Source organism: Pongo abelii, chromosome 21 (assembly GCF_028885655.2).
Source record: "Pongo abelii isolate AG06213 chromosome 21, NHGRI_mPonAbe1-v2.0_pri, whole genome shotgun sequence".
NCBI lineage: Eukaryota > Metazoa > Chordata > Mammalia > Primates > Hominidae > Pongo > Pongo abelii.
The window spans coordinates 68,687,070-68,703,092 of record NC_072006.2 but is presented as its reverse complement, the minus strand read 5'-3'; the positions used below and the strand labels follow the sequence as shown (position 1 = coordinate 68,703,092).

The 16,023-nt window shown below is 55.2% G+C and overlaps 1 protein-coding gene across 12 annotated transcripts in view; it reads right to left on the bottom strand.

Annotated features, from left to right (window-relative positions):
• Positions 1 to 443: 443 nt before the first annotated feature.
• Positions 444 to 16,023, bottom strand: part of MYT1 (myelin transcription factor 1) — a 90,345-nt gene continuing 74,765 nt past the window's right edge. For all 12 annotated transcript variants that reach the window (XM_054541992.2, XM_054541986.2, XM_054541987.2 and 9 more), the window contains 5 exons: positions 14,228 to 14,449; positions 11,021 to 11,112; positions 10,277 to 10,380; positions 7,638 to 7,781; positions 444 to 7,221 (listed from right to left, as the gene is read on the bottom strand). In XM_054541992.2, coding sequence (XP_054397967.1) covers positions 7,093 to 7,221; positions 7,638 to 7,781; positions 10,277 to 10,380; positions 11,021 to 11,112; positions 14,228 to 14,449 — 691 coding nt within the window. In that variant the 3' untranslated portion in view covers positions 444 to 7,092. The remainder of the gene's footprint in view (positions 7,222 to 7,637; positions 7,782 to 10,276; positions 10,381 to 11,020; positions 11,113 to 14,227; positions 14,450 to 16,023) is intronic.

The window sequence follows — 16,023 nt, the reverse complement described above, 5'->3', positions numbered from 1 at the left end:
GGAGCCCCCTGCCCTGTCTCAGCACTCGTCCAGATGTCCCCAGTGACTTGAGGCCAGCCCTGGACTTCCCTCCCTCCCTCCACTCAGCACTGTTTGCCTGCAAGGCAGATGGCTCTCTTGACGCTGGGCATCCAGGGTTAGTATGACAAGACCCTCATCTCAGGGATCTTGTGCACACAAATCAACCAGAAAACACTTCAGCAAGGTCACTCCACTGCCCCAGACACCGAGTGTTTGCATTTCACACAGCCTCAAAGTCTGGCCATGGCTGAACTCCCTCATCCCTCACGCCTCCCGCTGCCCCTGCCCCTTGGCCAGCCCCACTGGCCAGCACCCTTCCTGCCTCCCACCAGGGTCCCTGCCCCTGCCTCAGACACCCCCAGGGCTGGCCCGCGCCTCCCTCAGGTCAAGTGCAAATCCCCTCAGGAGGGGCACCCGTGACCACCGTTGTACCCCATTTTCTCTCCATGATTTCTGTGTAGCTCTGTTCACCAAATATGGAGGCAGATGAGGCTGGAGAATCTGCCTCCATTTCAAGGAGACCTCGTGGTCTCCAGCCAGTCCCACCTGCCCTGGGGAATGATCAGATTGTCCCCAGAGGCAATGACATCTACCTGGCCTCCCCTGGCCTCCTCTTCAGGCATCCTGACTGGGGACCCAGATGGTTCCCAACTCTCCTGAGGCTGGAGCAACCCAGCGGTGAGCTCCCATCTTTCCCCGCCCTGCCAGGCAGATTCTTCCTGGCACCTCCTGCCCTTCCCACTGGACTAGGGACCACAGCAGCCCCTTCTCCTCTGGCCCCTTGGATACCTACTGGATCCTACTGCTCTGTGCAGATCTGCTCTTCTCCTTCTGGATATGCTAGAGACACCATCATGTGGTTCCAAAGGCACCAGCCCTGGAGTCAGGGGCCTGCAGGCAAACCCTGGCTGCACAGCCAAGCCCTGTGTGACTCTGAGCAGCCTTGTGGGCCTCCCTGGGACTTGGTTTCTTCATCTGCATGATGGGCACAATCCTACTGCTTGTATCACACGTGGTTGAGAGGTGGAAGGAGCCCAGATGTGTAGAAAGGGATAAGATTCAATGATGATCAGTCTTTATTTCTCCTTATCTGCTCAGAGCTGAGCCAAGTAGGGCTTCTATGTGGGGTGGGACTTAGGGCAGCCATAATGGAGCCCTTCTAGATTTGGTGCCTGATGGGTTCTGAGATTATCCACCCATCAGGGGTCCCAAGCACTGGCCCAGGGGGATATGGGGTGGAACCCGCAGCACTTCTGGTTGGTCTTTCCTAGGCAGCAGGTTGGTTCTCACATGGCTCCTCACCATCTTTAGTCATAAACATTACCAGGTTTGACTTCTGCTATTTTGACAACTTCTACAGAGAGAGCTGTGACCGAATTAAAGACAAGGAAAACACTTTTGACAGTGTATGAAATAAATAGGCAAAAGTGTGTCTCATTTGGCAAAAGGTGCCCCATGAGCAGAGATGAATGGGTCCCATGAAGAGGGTTCGCTGGGTGCTGGAGTGGTGGCTGCAGTTTGTTGCTCACCCTCCTGCTCCTGGGCTCCTGTGGGTTGGGAGACAAGGCTTTACAGGCACCCCCTGCGCCCCCAGCAAGGTTTCTTACCCTGGGAGTGGTGGGTGCTCAGGGATGGCTCTGCAGGGCTGAGACTGTACCACTTCCTCCAACCTCATGGGGCTCCCAATGTGCCCCTCAAGACCTACACTGGCTCACGAGGCTGCCAGGGGTGTGGCCAGTTCTCAGGAGCTACAGTCAGCCCAAGTAGACAGCTCAGGAAACTGTGATGCTAGTTACTGGGAGGGGCTCTCTAGGAGCTCAGGGGAGTCACTGTGTCCACATGCTGGACAGGGCACAGACTGTGCTGTTGTGCACGTATCCCTGCATGGCTTTCCCCAGGATCCAAAATAACCATCCATTCTTCCCCCACATCATACACCTGCCCTAGTCAGGGCTGCTGTACGGTTGCCCCATGGGGTGGCACATAGCACAAGCTGGGTGCTCCACAGGAGCATTCACATTCATGTGGCACATCAGGCAGTTGTGGCCCCTCTTGGCAGCTCTCGTATGGCCATGTGACCTTCAGCTGGGTGAGTGAAGTGGGGGTTGGTATCTTGCTGGGCCCAGAGAGGACCAGCTGGGAGTAGCGGGCAGGCTGTTGTGGTCACCCAGGCGTGTGTCCTGATGCCTCTGGGGCATCCAAGTGCATACCCAGAAGGTACTAGAGCCAGGGAAGAAAGGATTGGGGGACAGTATGGGAGTTCTCTGCACACAGCAGGCGTCAGCCTTGGGAATGAGGAGAAAGGGACTGGGACATAGGCTGGGACAGCCCTGAGGCAGCGGCAGGGTAGGGTGGAAATCAGGAAGGAGGAGAGGTCAGGAGCACATAAGCAGGTGGGAGGAAGATACAGTAGAGGGAGAGGAGGAGGGAGCCATAGCAGGTGCTGGAAGAGGAGACGCCAGCTTCAGAAAAGTCAGCACACACGGAGACCTGCATGCTGCAGACACTGAGAGGAAAGAAAGAGAGGCAGAGACAATGGGAGCAGCCAGGAGGGATGGTGGGCTTGGGGTGCAGTGAGGGCCAGAGTGGCTCAGAGCATAACTCTGCCAAAAGTCAGCTGCCCGGCATCAGCCCAGGCCACCCACGATCATGGATAAGGGTGCCCTTGTGAAGACTTAAGACTCTATTAGAGAAGTCCACACTCCACCTCCATATTTTAAGAATGGCAAAGGGAATGGCACAGAGGCTGTAACCCCTGGGAGCATGGATGGCCTATGTTGCAGGATTCACAGTCAGCTGACAGTTAGGAAACCCTCCACATCCATGTCTTTAGCAGCCTCTGAGAAGCTACCGGCTTCAGGGAGACAGAGTGGTTAACAGGAAAAATCTCACCTGAACTTGAGGCTTCGCTTACTCATGGGGTGTTGTCGACCCAGCACTAAGCTGACTTCCCGTCTGTTCAGGGAGACAGTCGTGTGCTCATCAACTTGAAGCATACCCATTCAGGTGAGGAAAGCGGGTGTACATGTGTATTTACCTTTGTTCTCTCTTACACCTGGCTAAAATGACACATTTTAAGGCATAAATTGGCAGGAGTGAGGAGATGAAAGAGGGGACAACAATGCAATTTAGAAGCCAGAAAATTCACAGATGCAAAATAAATGGCCTAGGAGACACAAAACACTGAATTCTAGCCAGAGTGTAGAAAGTTCAGAGCCAACACTGTCCACACCTCAGAAACCCCAAGAACTGGTAGCACCAGATTCTGTTGGAGATGGGAGAAGACAACTGGTAGAAAGTGTTTCGGGAGCCAGTAGCCCTCTTCCCCAGAACCCCACCCCGACTCTGAGAGCCTGGCAAACACTTCCCTCCCTCTGGATGAAACCTTGAGCTTTATTCTCTGGATACAGCAAACAGGAGGGTCTGCAGGCTGGTAGAGAAGGCCTAGCTGTGGGGTCCCATACCAAAAATAAATCCTAAGAGAGCACATGCCTGTGACTCTAGACGCTCTTTCTCTCAGCTCCCAGTGGGCTGGTGGCCCAGCCAGTGCCTCTAAGCAAAAAGTGAGAGAATCTTCTTGGGGGTGACCAGCTTGTTCCATTATCAAACTATGGGATTGTGCAGCTTTCTAACATCATGGTAACAGCCTGTGTCCCCTAGCAGGAACATCATAGTCCCCACCTCTCCAGCCAACTCTCATACCCCCCAGAATGACTTTACCTCAGCTTGCTGAGGGGACACTTCAGAATCGGTCTTGCTCACACCCACCCCAGCATCTGCTGTGCTGATGTGAGGGGTACAACTCCAGGCCACTGGTCTCCCCATCATAAATGGGGCCTCACCAAAGGGGACCCCCAGGAGCCCTTCCTTACAGTTGAACAGGTTCTGCATAACCCACCAGTGGGCACTGGCACCTGCTCGGGCCCCCACAACCAGCAGTTGGAGCCCTGAAGGCAGATCAAATGTCCTCCACAGGTGTTGTGGACCCTGTCTGACTACAGCAGAGGGTGGAAACTCAGTCCAGAATTTCTAAGAATTTGTCAGTGAAGATGGATCCTTTGTTTACATATCAGATGGATGCTCCAGGACTACCACCAGGGCCAGATTCCAGGGAGGTCAAAAGCATGTTGACAGTTTAGGCTGAATGTGACTAGAAGCCCCTAGACCAAGTCTTACTCTGGGAGCACTAGAGCTCCACCTGACACAAAAGTACGAAAATGAGAAAGGGGAGAAGTCTCTTTTTTTTTTTTTAAGCTGGTATGCATTGGCTTTTTGGCCTTGTATACCAGCTTGAAAAAAAAAAAAAAAGAATCCATTGCCTTATATAACTGGGCAGTTCAAGGGCAGAGTGCCTTCAGACATGTCTGGGTGCATGAGCTCTAAAAAGATCATCAGAGATCTCTCTTTTCCTCCACATCTACCTCCATTGTCAGCTTTGCCCCCCTCCAGAATGTCTGAACTCTCTCCTACTACTGGTGGCTTCGTCCTGTGGCCAGGAGAGATAGCCCAGGGCAACCCCAGTTCCACACCCCCAAGTCTAACAACCTCAGCAGGAAAAGTTTTTCTCCCTGACCCTAAGAGAAGACTCCTGGGAAAAACTTCAATTTGCATATGACTGGTCACGTGGGAAGGGGCAAGATACAGTGACTTAGACCTTCTAGAAACACACATGGAGGCAGTGAGGGAGGGTAGTTTCAAGAGGAGAGACTGGCTAAGCTGACACCAGGGGGACCCCACGTGTGGTATCAAGGGGAGACCAGAGATGGAAGATTCCCCTCCTGGGCACGTGCTCCCAGGAGGGTGCATGATAGAGCTCACCAGGAAGGGCTCCCAGGAGGGTGCATGATAGAGCTCTTCACCAGGAAGGGCTCCCAGGAGGGTGCATGATAGAGCTCACCAGGAAGGGCTCCCAGGAGGGTGCATGATAGAGCTCACCAGGAAGGGCTCCCAGGAGGGTGCATGATAGAGCTCACCAGGAAGGGCTCCCAGGAGGGTGCATGATAGAGCTCTTCACCAGGAAGGGCTCCCAGGAGGGTGCATGATAGAGCTCACCAGGAAGGGCTCCCAGGAGGGTGCATGATAGAGCTCTTCACCAGGAAGGGCTCCCAGGAGGGTGCATGATAGAGCTCTTCACCAGGAAGGGCTCCCAGGAGGGTGCATGATAGAGCTCACCAGGAAGGGCTCCCAGGAGGGTGCATGATAGAGCTCACCAGGAAGGGCTCCCAGGAGGGTGCAGGATAGAGCTCGCCAAGAATGGAGACAGTGTCCTCCCCACAGACCACAGCACCGATTCACAGTCAGAGTGGACTTTTATTAGGAAATCACCCTCAAACACACCACAGAGTGCTGTGGGTTCAACGCGTTTCCTGAGGAAGGAAGGTCACAGTATTGGAGCTGTCGGAGGGACGGGTGGCACAGCCTGTGAGCCCGGCGGCGACTCGAGGCTGCCTGCGGCCAGCACTCCCTCACAGCAACAGGACTCCACCGCAAGAGCCGACACGCAAACGCGACACGAGAAACACGCCCAAGCACACACATCTGCGCTACACTTAAATAATAATAAATACAGAATTCCATTTGCTGTTATCCGTGCCTGAAACAAAAGGAACCCAAAATGGAAAAAGAAAACCAAAATGTCTTTCTCTCCATTAGACCAAGGGAAAACGAAATCCCCAAATTATCAAAATTCCTCAGTTACAAAATACTTTTTAAAAAAATTCCATTATTAAAAGAATAAATAACAAAATATATAAAAAATAACTTGGTTGCATCAAAATTATAACTAGGAGTTATATCAAGATTTTTTGTGGCCTATATTATACTCAAATAGTTATTTTTGCTTTGAATTCACTTTTTTCCCCTCTTAGGGTGCCCTGGTGTGGGGTCTAGTTGAAATAGTATAAAATTAATAAATAAAAATGTTAAATAAATAGCAAACGTTAACATAAGAGGCTGTGAATATAAATACTTACATCTTGACAAAATTAAATAATTTACAGAATAATTAAACTAACTACTTTTTAATTTTTTCCAGGAAGTGCAATTTCCCTATTTTTAAATACTAACTTGGAATTGCAGTCACAATTGACTTGGATTCTATTTACACAGTAGGAACATTGTGTTTTTAACACATTAAATTAAAATGTACCCTTTTTTCGCATATTGGATGGATCTAAAAGAAGTGAAACCTTTGTGGTCTCCTGTTAGGAATTTACCCTCTGACCTTGATGATGTCATTGCCACCTCCGTCACCACGGATGCAGAGGTCAAGCTCGGCCATGACCCGGATTATGTGGCAGTGATGGGTCGGGGGCCTGGGTGGATGCACAGAAGCCAGAGTGGTCCCTGGACATGGATCCCAGACCCAGGGTCTAAAGGCTGCAGCCCCAGTAGGAAGCTGTGACCCAAGGCCATACACATCTGCACAGCCTCAGCGCCAGCTGCCCCCAGACATTAGGCTGATTTTCAGGAGTCTCCCAGGTTAAAATTCCTTGACCTGACAGGGGCTGCGATGCTTGTCAACTGTCTGGAGTGTCCTCTGGGAGGCCTATTCCTAACTTTCCCTCTGGGACAGAGCTTTGTTCCACCCTTAACACAAAACTGAATTAAATGAAAACAGAAAATGCACTTTCTTCAGCGGCCCTCACTGAGCACAGACACGCTGCCCCAGGCATGTCCTCCAGGCCAAGATGCCACTCACACCACCCGCCCAGCCTCGACAGACAAAGGAATACTGTGGTTGCAAACTCCAAAACTTCCCTGAGAACCTTGTCCATGAGCTTCCACTGGAGACTTTGAGCTGCTCTTCAGATTTCTTTCAGAAAACAAAAATAAATCACTTTGTAATTCTTCAGCGCCCCTATGCACACGGATAGGGCCACCACAGCCCCAAGCCTGGAGGGAGCCTCGTGGGAGAGGCCGATTTCCAGCCATCCCTTTGGATAAACCCGCCCAAGGCCACACCGGGCCGCAAACGGAAAGTCACTGTGAGTTGGGCATCCCCACGGTGCGGGGCAGGGCGGGGGAGGTAAACGGTGTGGTGGGCTGGGACACTTCTGGGTACCACACGGCCTAGACCTGGATGCCCCTCACAGCCTGCTTGATGCTCTCCAGGAGGTCCTTGTTCTCTGGGTCCTGGTTGGAGTACATGTCGGTGAGGGTGCTCACATAGGCATCAAAATTGTGTTCGCATATTGGCTCCTGGAGAACAGAACCAGGTTAGCAAGCCCCAGCCATGCAGTGGGCTCCACACCACAGAACCTGATGTGGGAGCATCAAACCTATGTCCCCACGTGACCCGAGACAAGCCCATACCAACTAGAGGCAGCACTGGGTGTTCCTCTCTGCAGCCATCCCAGCAGTAGCCTCTCTGCTGATGGAATCACCATTTTGCTTTGGATTCATTAGCTACTCTTTATGGCAGCTACTCACTACGGTGGCTAAACCCACCACAGCCAACAGCCCGGGCCATTCGGGGTGGAGAGAATCTCCACAAGGGCACAGGGCCCCTAGGGCAGGACCCAGATGCAGAGGGGGTGGGAGACGCCCTGCCCTCCTGCTTTCCGAAGAGACCCTGGGGGGCAGCTGTGGTGCCGGCAGGCCCGCGTGCTGCCTACCATGTGCGGAAGGCGGATATTGGCGAGACTTTGGATGAGGGCCTGGCTCAGGCCGGACAGCTCCAGAAACAGGGCTTCATTCTGCTCCTCAATGAGCTTGTTCTCCTCCTCGATGTTCTTCAGGTTCTTCTCCATGGAGGAGATCTGTGCCAGAGAGAGATTCGAAGTGCCGCCTGCCCTTGGCCCCCATCCTCCTGGGGGTCCTCTCTGGGCTGCTTCTCACAACTCTCTGGGAGAATGCAGAACCCTGGGGTGGGGGAAGAGGCAGGGACCCTGCCTTCCTGTAGGGGGTTCTGCCACAGGTGAGGGGCTGGCAGAGGAGAGAAAGGCAAGGGCCCTCTGGAGACATGGCCTGACTCCAGGGAAGCCAGGAAGGGGGCTCGTGTGGCACGTCCCTCTGTGCCATGCTTTCTAGTTGGAACTGAAACCCCCTGTGCAGGAGAGGTCCCCACTCCTGGTTTTCTGAGCCCCTCTGTCCTGAGGGGATGGGGTGGGGGCACAGACTTCACAGCGCCCTGTCTCAATCTCAGACTCCACCTGCTGTGGTCTTAGCTTCACCATGTTTCCTGCTTCTATCTGTAAGATGGAAATCACTGCACCCCCCCCGTGGGGTGTCAGACTGCCTCTGGGTCTTCCCCTCACCAGAAAGACCAACAAAGAGCCTCCTCAGGGCCTCCCAAGCACATCTTCCCCAGGCCAACTACAGGCAGGCAAGTCTCACTTCCCCACCATGGCAGTGAACCTGCCCAGGGTTGTGTTGGCCCTGAGGCCTTTGGTGTCCAGGAATAGCCCCCAGCCTGACTGCACATCTGCAGGGAGCCATGGGGCAGAGGCTCAACTCACAGAAAGATAGTGTGGGTGACACACGAGGCAGGAGTGGGGAGCTCCTTCCTGGGAGGCTGTGGATGGGGTCAAGCACGCTTCTTCTGCCACCTGGTGACAAGCATGTGGCTTTGAAAGGGTTGCATGGGGGATAGGGACCTGCCTTCCCTTTGCCTTTGCCCTTCCGCAGAGGGCACCAGTCACCAAACTCCCTCAAAGGGACAGGGGCTTCTGAGTCCTTCCAAAGGGATGCTAGTAAAAGGTAATAATCTGTCTTTAAAAAGATTGGTTTTGGCAAATAAAGAGAAATCAGAGGTGCTACCCCAAGGACACTGACACTGATGAAGGCCCTGAGGACTCTGAGAAGGGGAGGAGCAGGGAGAACAAAATGGACACCCACACACCAGTGCATCTGCACACTCAGAGACACCAGGAGGGGACGGGGACGGCTCCGCCGGGAGGGGACAGAGATGGCTCCGCCGGGAGGGGACGGGGATGGCTCTGCCAGGAGGGCCATCACTCCTTCTCTGTCGTCACTGCCCATGAACCTGGGGGGATGCAACATCGACATGTGCATGACAGCGAAAATCCTTCCTGATCCCTGTGGGGTGACACTATTTTTATACAGGCTCTCGAGTAACAAGCGGTCAACGTGAGCCTGTTTGCCAGTAGAGACCAGAGCAGAGTAACGAGACACGTGGGGCTGGAGGATGTTACTCATTTTTTGCCGCCTTGGTGGAGGCCACCATCTCCCCATCTGTCCCTGCCCAGAGAGGCTCTGCCCAAATTCTCTGTGGGACCTGGTCACTTCCTTGTCCCTTTGTCCCTCTAGCCGTTAGGGGCACGCTTATGTGTGCCCACTCCCCCAGCGCGGCTGCAGACGCCACTCAGCAGCCACAGGTGGGGCATGCTCTTATTTTCAAAATAAGATCTTTACTGCTTTTTTTTTCTGATTACAGATGCTCATTTTAGGGAAATCAGGAAATATGACACAAACATTTAAAATAATTTGTAATCCTATGCCTCAGCAACAGCAGCTCTCATCGACGGCACTTACTCTGGATCAGGTGCTTATGCTAAATGTTTTCCTCATAGAAATGCGTTCATTGTACAATAACCGGCTGGAGTAGAATCCTATTCTTAACTCCATTTTACGGAGGAATTGACTGAGGAAGAGGCTGAAAGGTTTGTCAGGTCCCTCAGCTGGTATGTGGCTGTGCTGGGTGCTGGGGAGGAAATCTGGCTCCAGAGACCTGGCTCTACGGCACCACGCTCGTGGACCACTGGTACTCACAAGACTGGTGACCCTAATGGGACCGCTAGTCTCGACAGGACTACTCATTCTAACGAGAGTAAGAGAAACAGTGCTGCTAATCTTGATGGGACTGATATTATTAATAGTGTTATTAACACTAACGAGACCACAGCCCTAGAGGGCCAACCAGCTCCAGCGGCCCGCCCTAGAGGGCCAACCAGCTCCAGCGGCCCGCCCTAGAGGGACAACCAGCTCCAGCGGCCCGCCCTAGAGGGCCAACCAGCTCCAGCGGCCCGCCCTAGAGGGACAACCAGCTCCAGCGGCCCGCCCTAGAGGGACAACCAGCTCCAGCGGCCCGCCGGCACTCAGTGTGACCTCACAGATACCGCAGTGTGAGCGGCCAGCATGTCCTAAGTGTGCCTGTGTGCCTGGCACTGCACTGTCCGTCAGCTCAGCCCTGACAGCAGCCTTGATGAGTGCCGACGGATGCCTCACTGTCCCCAGGACGAACGTTTGGGTTCGGCGGGCAAAGAGCCCAGGAGTGGGGAGCGGCACCACCTACCTGGGACTGCAGCTGCACCATGGCAGCCTCCATCTCCGAGTTGGACTCGTTCAGGTCTCGGATCTCCTGGTTCAGCTGCTTGATCTCCTCATCATTCTCCAACACTGACCCAGAGAGAAACCTCAGTTGTGGCTCTGGGCCTCAGGCAGGCCTGGGCCAAAGTGCTGTGGGGAAGCCTGCTTTCTAGAACTGAAACCCCCTGTGCAGCAGAGGTCCCCCCTCCTGGTTTTCCGAGCTCATCTCTCTCTGGGGCTCATACCCCACATTATGCGCTGGAGAAGTCTGTCTTGAAAATTGTGAGATGAGTGTTTACGGTTTGCCTTCTGAGCTGGCTGGCAGGTGGAAAGGCTTAAATCTCTTTAGGAGGTATTAAATGCTACATTAAAGATGGAAGTTTGTTCAGGCGATGCTGAATTTCCTCACCTAAGTGGGAATGAGCCACACCTCTCCACAAACTCACAGCACATGGGCTCCACTGGACTCTGATCCCAGTGGTCACCAAAGCCACAGGTTACAGCAGGCATGACCTCCTGAGGGCCAGGGGCCCCAGACACAGGTGTCAAGAGCTTCAGAGCCAAGGTCCAAAAGGCTGTCAGCTTAGGTGAAGGGATCTACCTCTGCCGTGACTCATTCCAGGAGGGGCTTCGTCTCTCTACCTTCTTCCCACCAGCACAAAAAGGTGCACAGCTCTCACTCACCCGGGCACCCAGCCATGAGCAGGGAAATCCAGGAAGCCATCCTTACCATCGCTAGTCTTGAACTTTGGACTGAGGACCTCATCCCCTGACAGTTTTCCCTTCTTTCCAGCAAAGGTTGCTCTGGGACAGCCTGACAAACTGGAAGCAGAGGCCACATATCATTCACCAGCCCAGTGTCACCCACCACGGCCAGCCCAGGGTCACCCACCACGGCCAGCCCAGGGTCACACACCACGGCCAGCCCAGGGTCACCCACCACGGCCAGCCCAGGGTCACACACCACAACCATCCCAGTGTCACCCACCACGGCCAGCCCAGGGTCACACACCACAACCATCCCAGTGTCACCCACCACGGCCAGCCCAGGGTCACGCACCACGGCCAGCCCAGGGTCACACACCACGGCCAGCCCAGGGTCACCCACCACGGCCATCCCAGTGTCACCCACCACGGCCAGCCCAGGGTCACACACCACGGCCATCCCAGTGTCATCCACCACGGCCAGCCCAGTGTCACCCACCACGGCCAGCCCAGGGTCGCGCACCATGGCCATCCCAGTGTCATCCACCACGGCCATCCCAGTGTCACCCACCACGGCCATCCCAGTGTCACCCACCATGGCCATCCCAGTGTCACCCACCACGGCCAGCCCAGGGTCACCCACCACGGCCAGCCCAGTGTCACCCACCACGGCCAGCCCAGTGTCACCCACCACGGCCAGCCCAGGGTCACCCACCACGGCCAGCCCAGGGTCACACACCACAACCATCCCAGTGTCACACACCACAACCATCCCAGTGTCACACACCACGGCCAGCCCAGGGTCACCCACCACAACCATCCCAGTGTCACACACCACAACCATCCCAGTGTCACACACCACGGCCAGCCCAGGGTCACCCACCACGGCCATCCCAGTGTCACCCACCACGGCCATCCCAGTGTCAGCCACCACGGCCAGCCCAGGGTCACACACCACAGCCAGTCTAGGGTCATACACTATGTGTAGTCCAGGATCACACACTATGAGCAGTCTAGGGTCACTCACCATGACAAGGCCAGGGTCGCACACCATGAACAGTCCAGAGCCACACACTATGGGATAGTCTAGGGGTCACCACGACTAGTCTGGAGTCAGACACCATGACCAACCCAGGGTCACACATTACGGGTTAACAGAAGGCATGTTCCACCTCACCTAGATGACCCGGAGGGCCTCCCTATGGCCAAACTGTGTTCTATGGGGAAAAAGAAGCTACATCTAGGCAGGACAGAGGCTGGGAAGGGGACACTCCAGAGCTCACCTCGTCTGGCACAGCCATAGCTGACCCTGTCTGATACTCGAGGGGCCAGGGCACTGTTGCTCTTGGCAGGGCTCCCTCTGGGGTCTGAGGTCCACATGACCTGCTTGCCGGTGCTTTGCCGCCCTGACCTCCCAGAGGAGCCCATCCTAGCTGCCTCTGCCTCTGAGATACCCTCTAGGATATGGTGATAATGACAGTCACAGATCACTCCTCAGATATAGACACTCAAGCAGAAAAATGCATTAAAATTGTACATTCTCAGGCATGATTTCATTTATGAAGTGATTGTATCCACACCATAAGTAAAGGCTGATTGAGGCAAGGTGAGATGTCCTTAGGAATCCCAGCATGAGTCTCTGCCCAGGTGACCCCGGCTGCAGTAGCCTCCTTTAGTGGCCTTTCTGGCTTCTGCAGCTGTGTCCGTGCCAGCTGCCCATGCCAGATCTAGTCTCTCCTCTGCCTTCTGCCAGGGCCCCTCACTCACAGTGAAAGCTGAGTCCTTGCCAGCTGGCAGCCAGATAAGCCCTGGCTCAGAACTTTCTACCTCATCTCCTTTTGCTCCCTCTCCCTAACCTCCAACCTTGTCCAGTGGGCCAGGCTGTTCCCAGCTCCAGCCACTTCACTGAGGGCTTGTGCCCCAGACACCTCAGGCCAAGCTGCTACCTCCTTCTCAAAGAGGACTTCCTTGTCCTCTTCCCTGCTTCTGTTTTGCCCAGCACACACACCACCATTCCCCACACTGAGTAATTTACGTATTTATTTGTTTACAAGCTGTCCCACCTACTCTGCCCAAAATGCACTCTGCAAGGATAAGGGGTAGTTGTCCTTTTTTTCTCTGCTCTCTCTCCAAGGCTTGGTACATGGTGCAAAGTGAGTTAATTAATCTTGTAGATGGAGGAAGGGAGGGAAAAGGGAGGGGAGGGGAAGAAAAAGAAGAGGAGGTGAGGAAGGGGAGGGAAGGGAAGGGGAAGGTGGGGAGGAGGGGAGGGGAGAGGAAGAAGGGGAGGAGAGGGGGTGGGAAGGGAGTGAGGGGGGAGGCGGGAGGGTGGGTGGAGGGAAGGGAGGGGAGGGAAGAGGGGGAGGGAAGAGAGGGAGGGAAGAGGGGAGGGGGAGGGGAGAGAGGGAGGGAAGGGGAGAGGAGGGAAAGGGGAGGGAGGGGAAAGAAGGAAAGGGGGAGGAATAGGGGAAGAGAGAGGGGAGGAAAGGGAGAAGGGAGGGAAAGGGAAGGAGGAAGAGAGGGAGGAGAGGAAAGGAGGGAGAAGGGAGGGAAAGGAGGCGGGAAGAAGGGGAGGGGAGGGACAGGGGAGGGAATGAAGAGTCAGCATTGGCCCTAGGCCCAGACACAGGGTTTCTGATGGGACCAGGCACTCATTGTCACCATAGGACACAGACAGGAAGTGGGGGCTGCTGAAGCAAGGTCCTTCAGCTCTGGAGCAGGTGTTGGAGGGCAGGCGAGAGTTGGTGAATGCTGCCCAGGCCCACTGCCTGACAGAGAGGGGTTACCAGCTCCCTTGCAAAGCAGGCAGGGGTCTCTGCCCGGAGTTCAAAGAAGAGGGATGAATGGGAGGGACAGGGCATAAGGTGTAGGAGACAAACTTTTCCTGAGAAGTTGTCAGCCTGTTAAGAGAACATAGGTGTCAGACCCAGGGCTCTGCTCATGTGTGGCCTCTGTGTCCAGCATAACACCCAGCCAGGAAGGACTCCATCAGGATGTGGACGGGTGGCTTATGAGGGGAGACGCATGGCGAAGACATAACCCACAGCATCACCTGGCACCAACAGACCCGCTGGCCTCCCCCATCCGCTACCCATGTGGCCCGGCCTTTCCCTTGAGAAACTCTGGTCACACGGAGCCCTGGTCTGGCCCTCCCTCAGGAGCTTCAGCCCCAGGCCCCAGGCGAGGGTCCCTACTGACTGCACAGAGGGGCAGGACCTGCAGGCACAGTTACCTCCGGTGGGTGAGGAAACTCCCATTGGCGTGGCCAGAGCCGTCACAGCCCGGGGTAGGGCAGGTCGGTCCTTCGTTCTTCAGGGACTTCCAGGAGAATGATGAGCCATTGAGGGAACCTTCCTTCTGCCTGCGGGCGGCCAGTGGGCAGCCGGATGCGCTCCTGTGAGAGGCGTATTTCCCGCTGATGTGACCGAGCCCCACACAGCCTGGAACTGGGCACCTGGGTACAGAAAGGCCAGGATGAGTACAGGGGCGAAGGTTTGGGAGGAGAAGCCTGGAGACTCTCTCAAGCCAGACACGAGGGAGCCCAACATCACACGTTAAAGGGCTTCTGAGTGAGGCAGGGAGGGCAGCTGAGGTCCTGGAGCCTCAGGGAAGAACTGGCCCTTCCGGGCTAAATGTGAAGACTGCAGGGCCATGCTCCCTCTTCCGCCTTCGTGGCTGGGGTCTCCGCAGCCACCTTCTTTCCGTGCCCTGCAGCAGCCATGACCCTGGGCCCAGGGGCTGCTGTCAGGTTCACTCCAAGCCTTGCTGCTGGAGTCACTTGTGTGTCACTCAGCAATGTGGAGCCATGTTGTCAGCTGAGACCACTCAGAGGCTACTCCCTGGGAGCTTGCATCAAGCATAGGCCTGGGGGCCTATGGGGATCACGAGATCCCCATAGCAGGTCCCCTAAGCAGGGGAGCTCAGGGACAGCAGGGGCCTGTCACCCCACAGCCTCCCAGACTGAGGCCAGTGCAATCAGGGGGCAATGCCCATAGATGTTGCAGCTTTGCCACAACTGAGATCTATGTTCTAGAAGGAAGAACACAGACCTCACGTGGGGGAGACTCGCTAGGATATCCCGTAATCACTCCTGCCTGAGGCTGGCCTTAAATGGTGTTTTCTTTTCCTTTGTTCTGGGTGTTCCCGGAGAGGGATAGAGGCCCTTATGAAAATAACATAAATTCAGATTGGCAAATGCCTTGGGCACAGTGTGGGTCAGAGACAAACAGGACAATGCAGAGGGCCTAGGCCCATGACCTGAGTGTCTGTCCCCACTGCCTCAGAGAAGGACCTGGACCAGGACTTGGGGATCTGAGGGACCACGTCATCCAGGAACCCACGCCAAACCCAGGACAAGATCTTCAATCTGCAAGGCTCATTCTTATCTCTCCGTAAATGAAACTCATCCAAATTACTATTTGTCACACATTCCCTGTGTGCTGCTTACCGGCAACACAAGACCCCAAGAGAGGTCACCGTGGCTCCATTTACGAGGAGACTCATGGGCATACAGGGAAGTTACGGTCAGCACAGGAAGCGCTCGGGAGGACAGTAGCAGGGGGCAGGGGCAGTGGCAGAGGCTCCTGCCGTAGGGGTGAGAGGGGGCTCAGGGCTGCGCTGCTCAGTGGAAGGTCAACAAGGCCTGGACAGGGAGGGTAGTGTCCGGCTCCTTGCCCCCACACTCTGGCCTCGTCTCTGAAGCTGCCATTTCGGACCCTTCCCAGCCACCTCGGCCAGGGCCCTGCTTTCTCTCTCTCCACAGGCCCCTCTCTTGGTTCTTTCCCCTTTGTTACTCATCCCACCCACCTAGCCCTCAGAAACTTACAGGACATTCCCTGAGCCAGTCCAAGGTCACCTCATCCCCGTCCAGAGCGGAGACACTGCCAGGGGCCCCTATGGGGACTTTGGGAAGTTCATATTCAAGGTCCAGCCCCCCTCTGATGGGGATGGCCTCCCAACCATGGGACCCTGGGGGACACCTGCACCAGGCACAGCCTGGCTGGCAAGAGGCACTGGCCAAATGGGAGG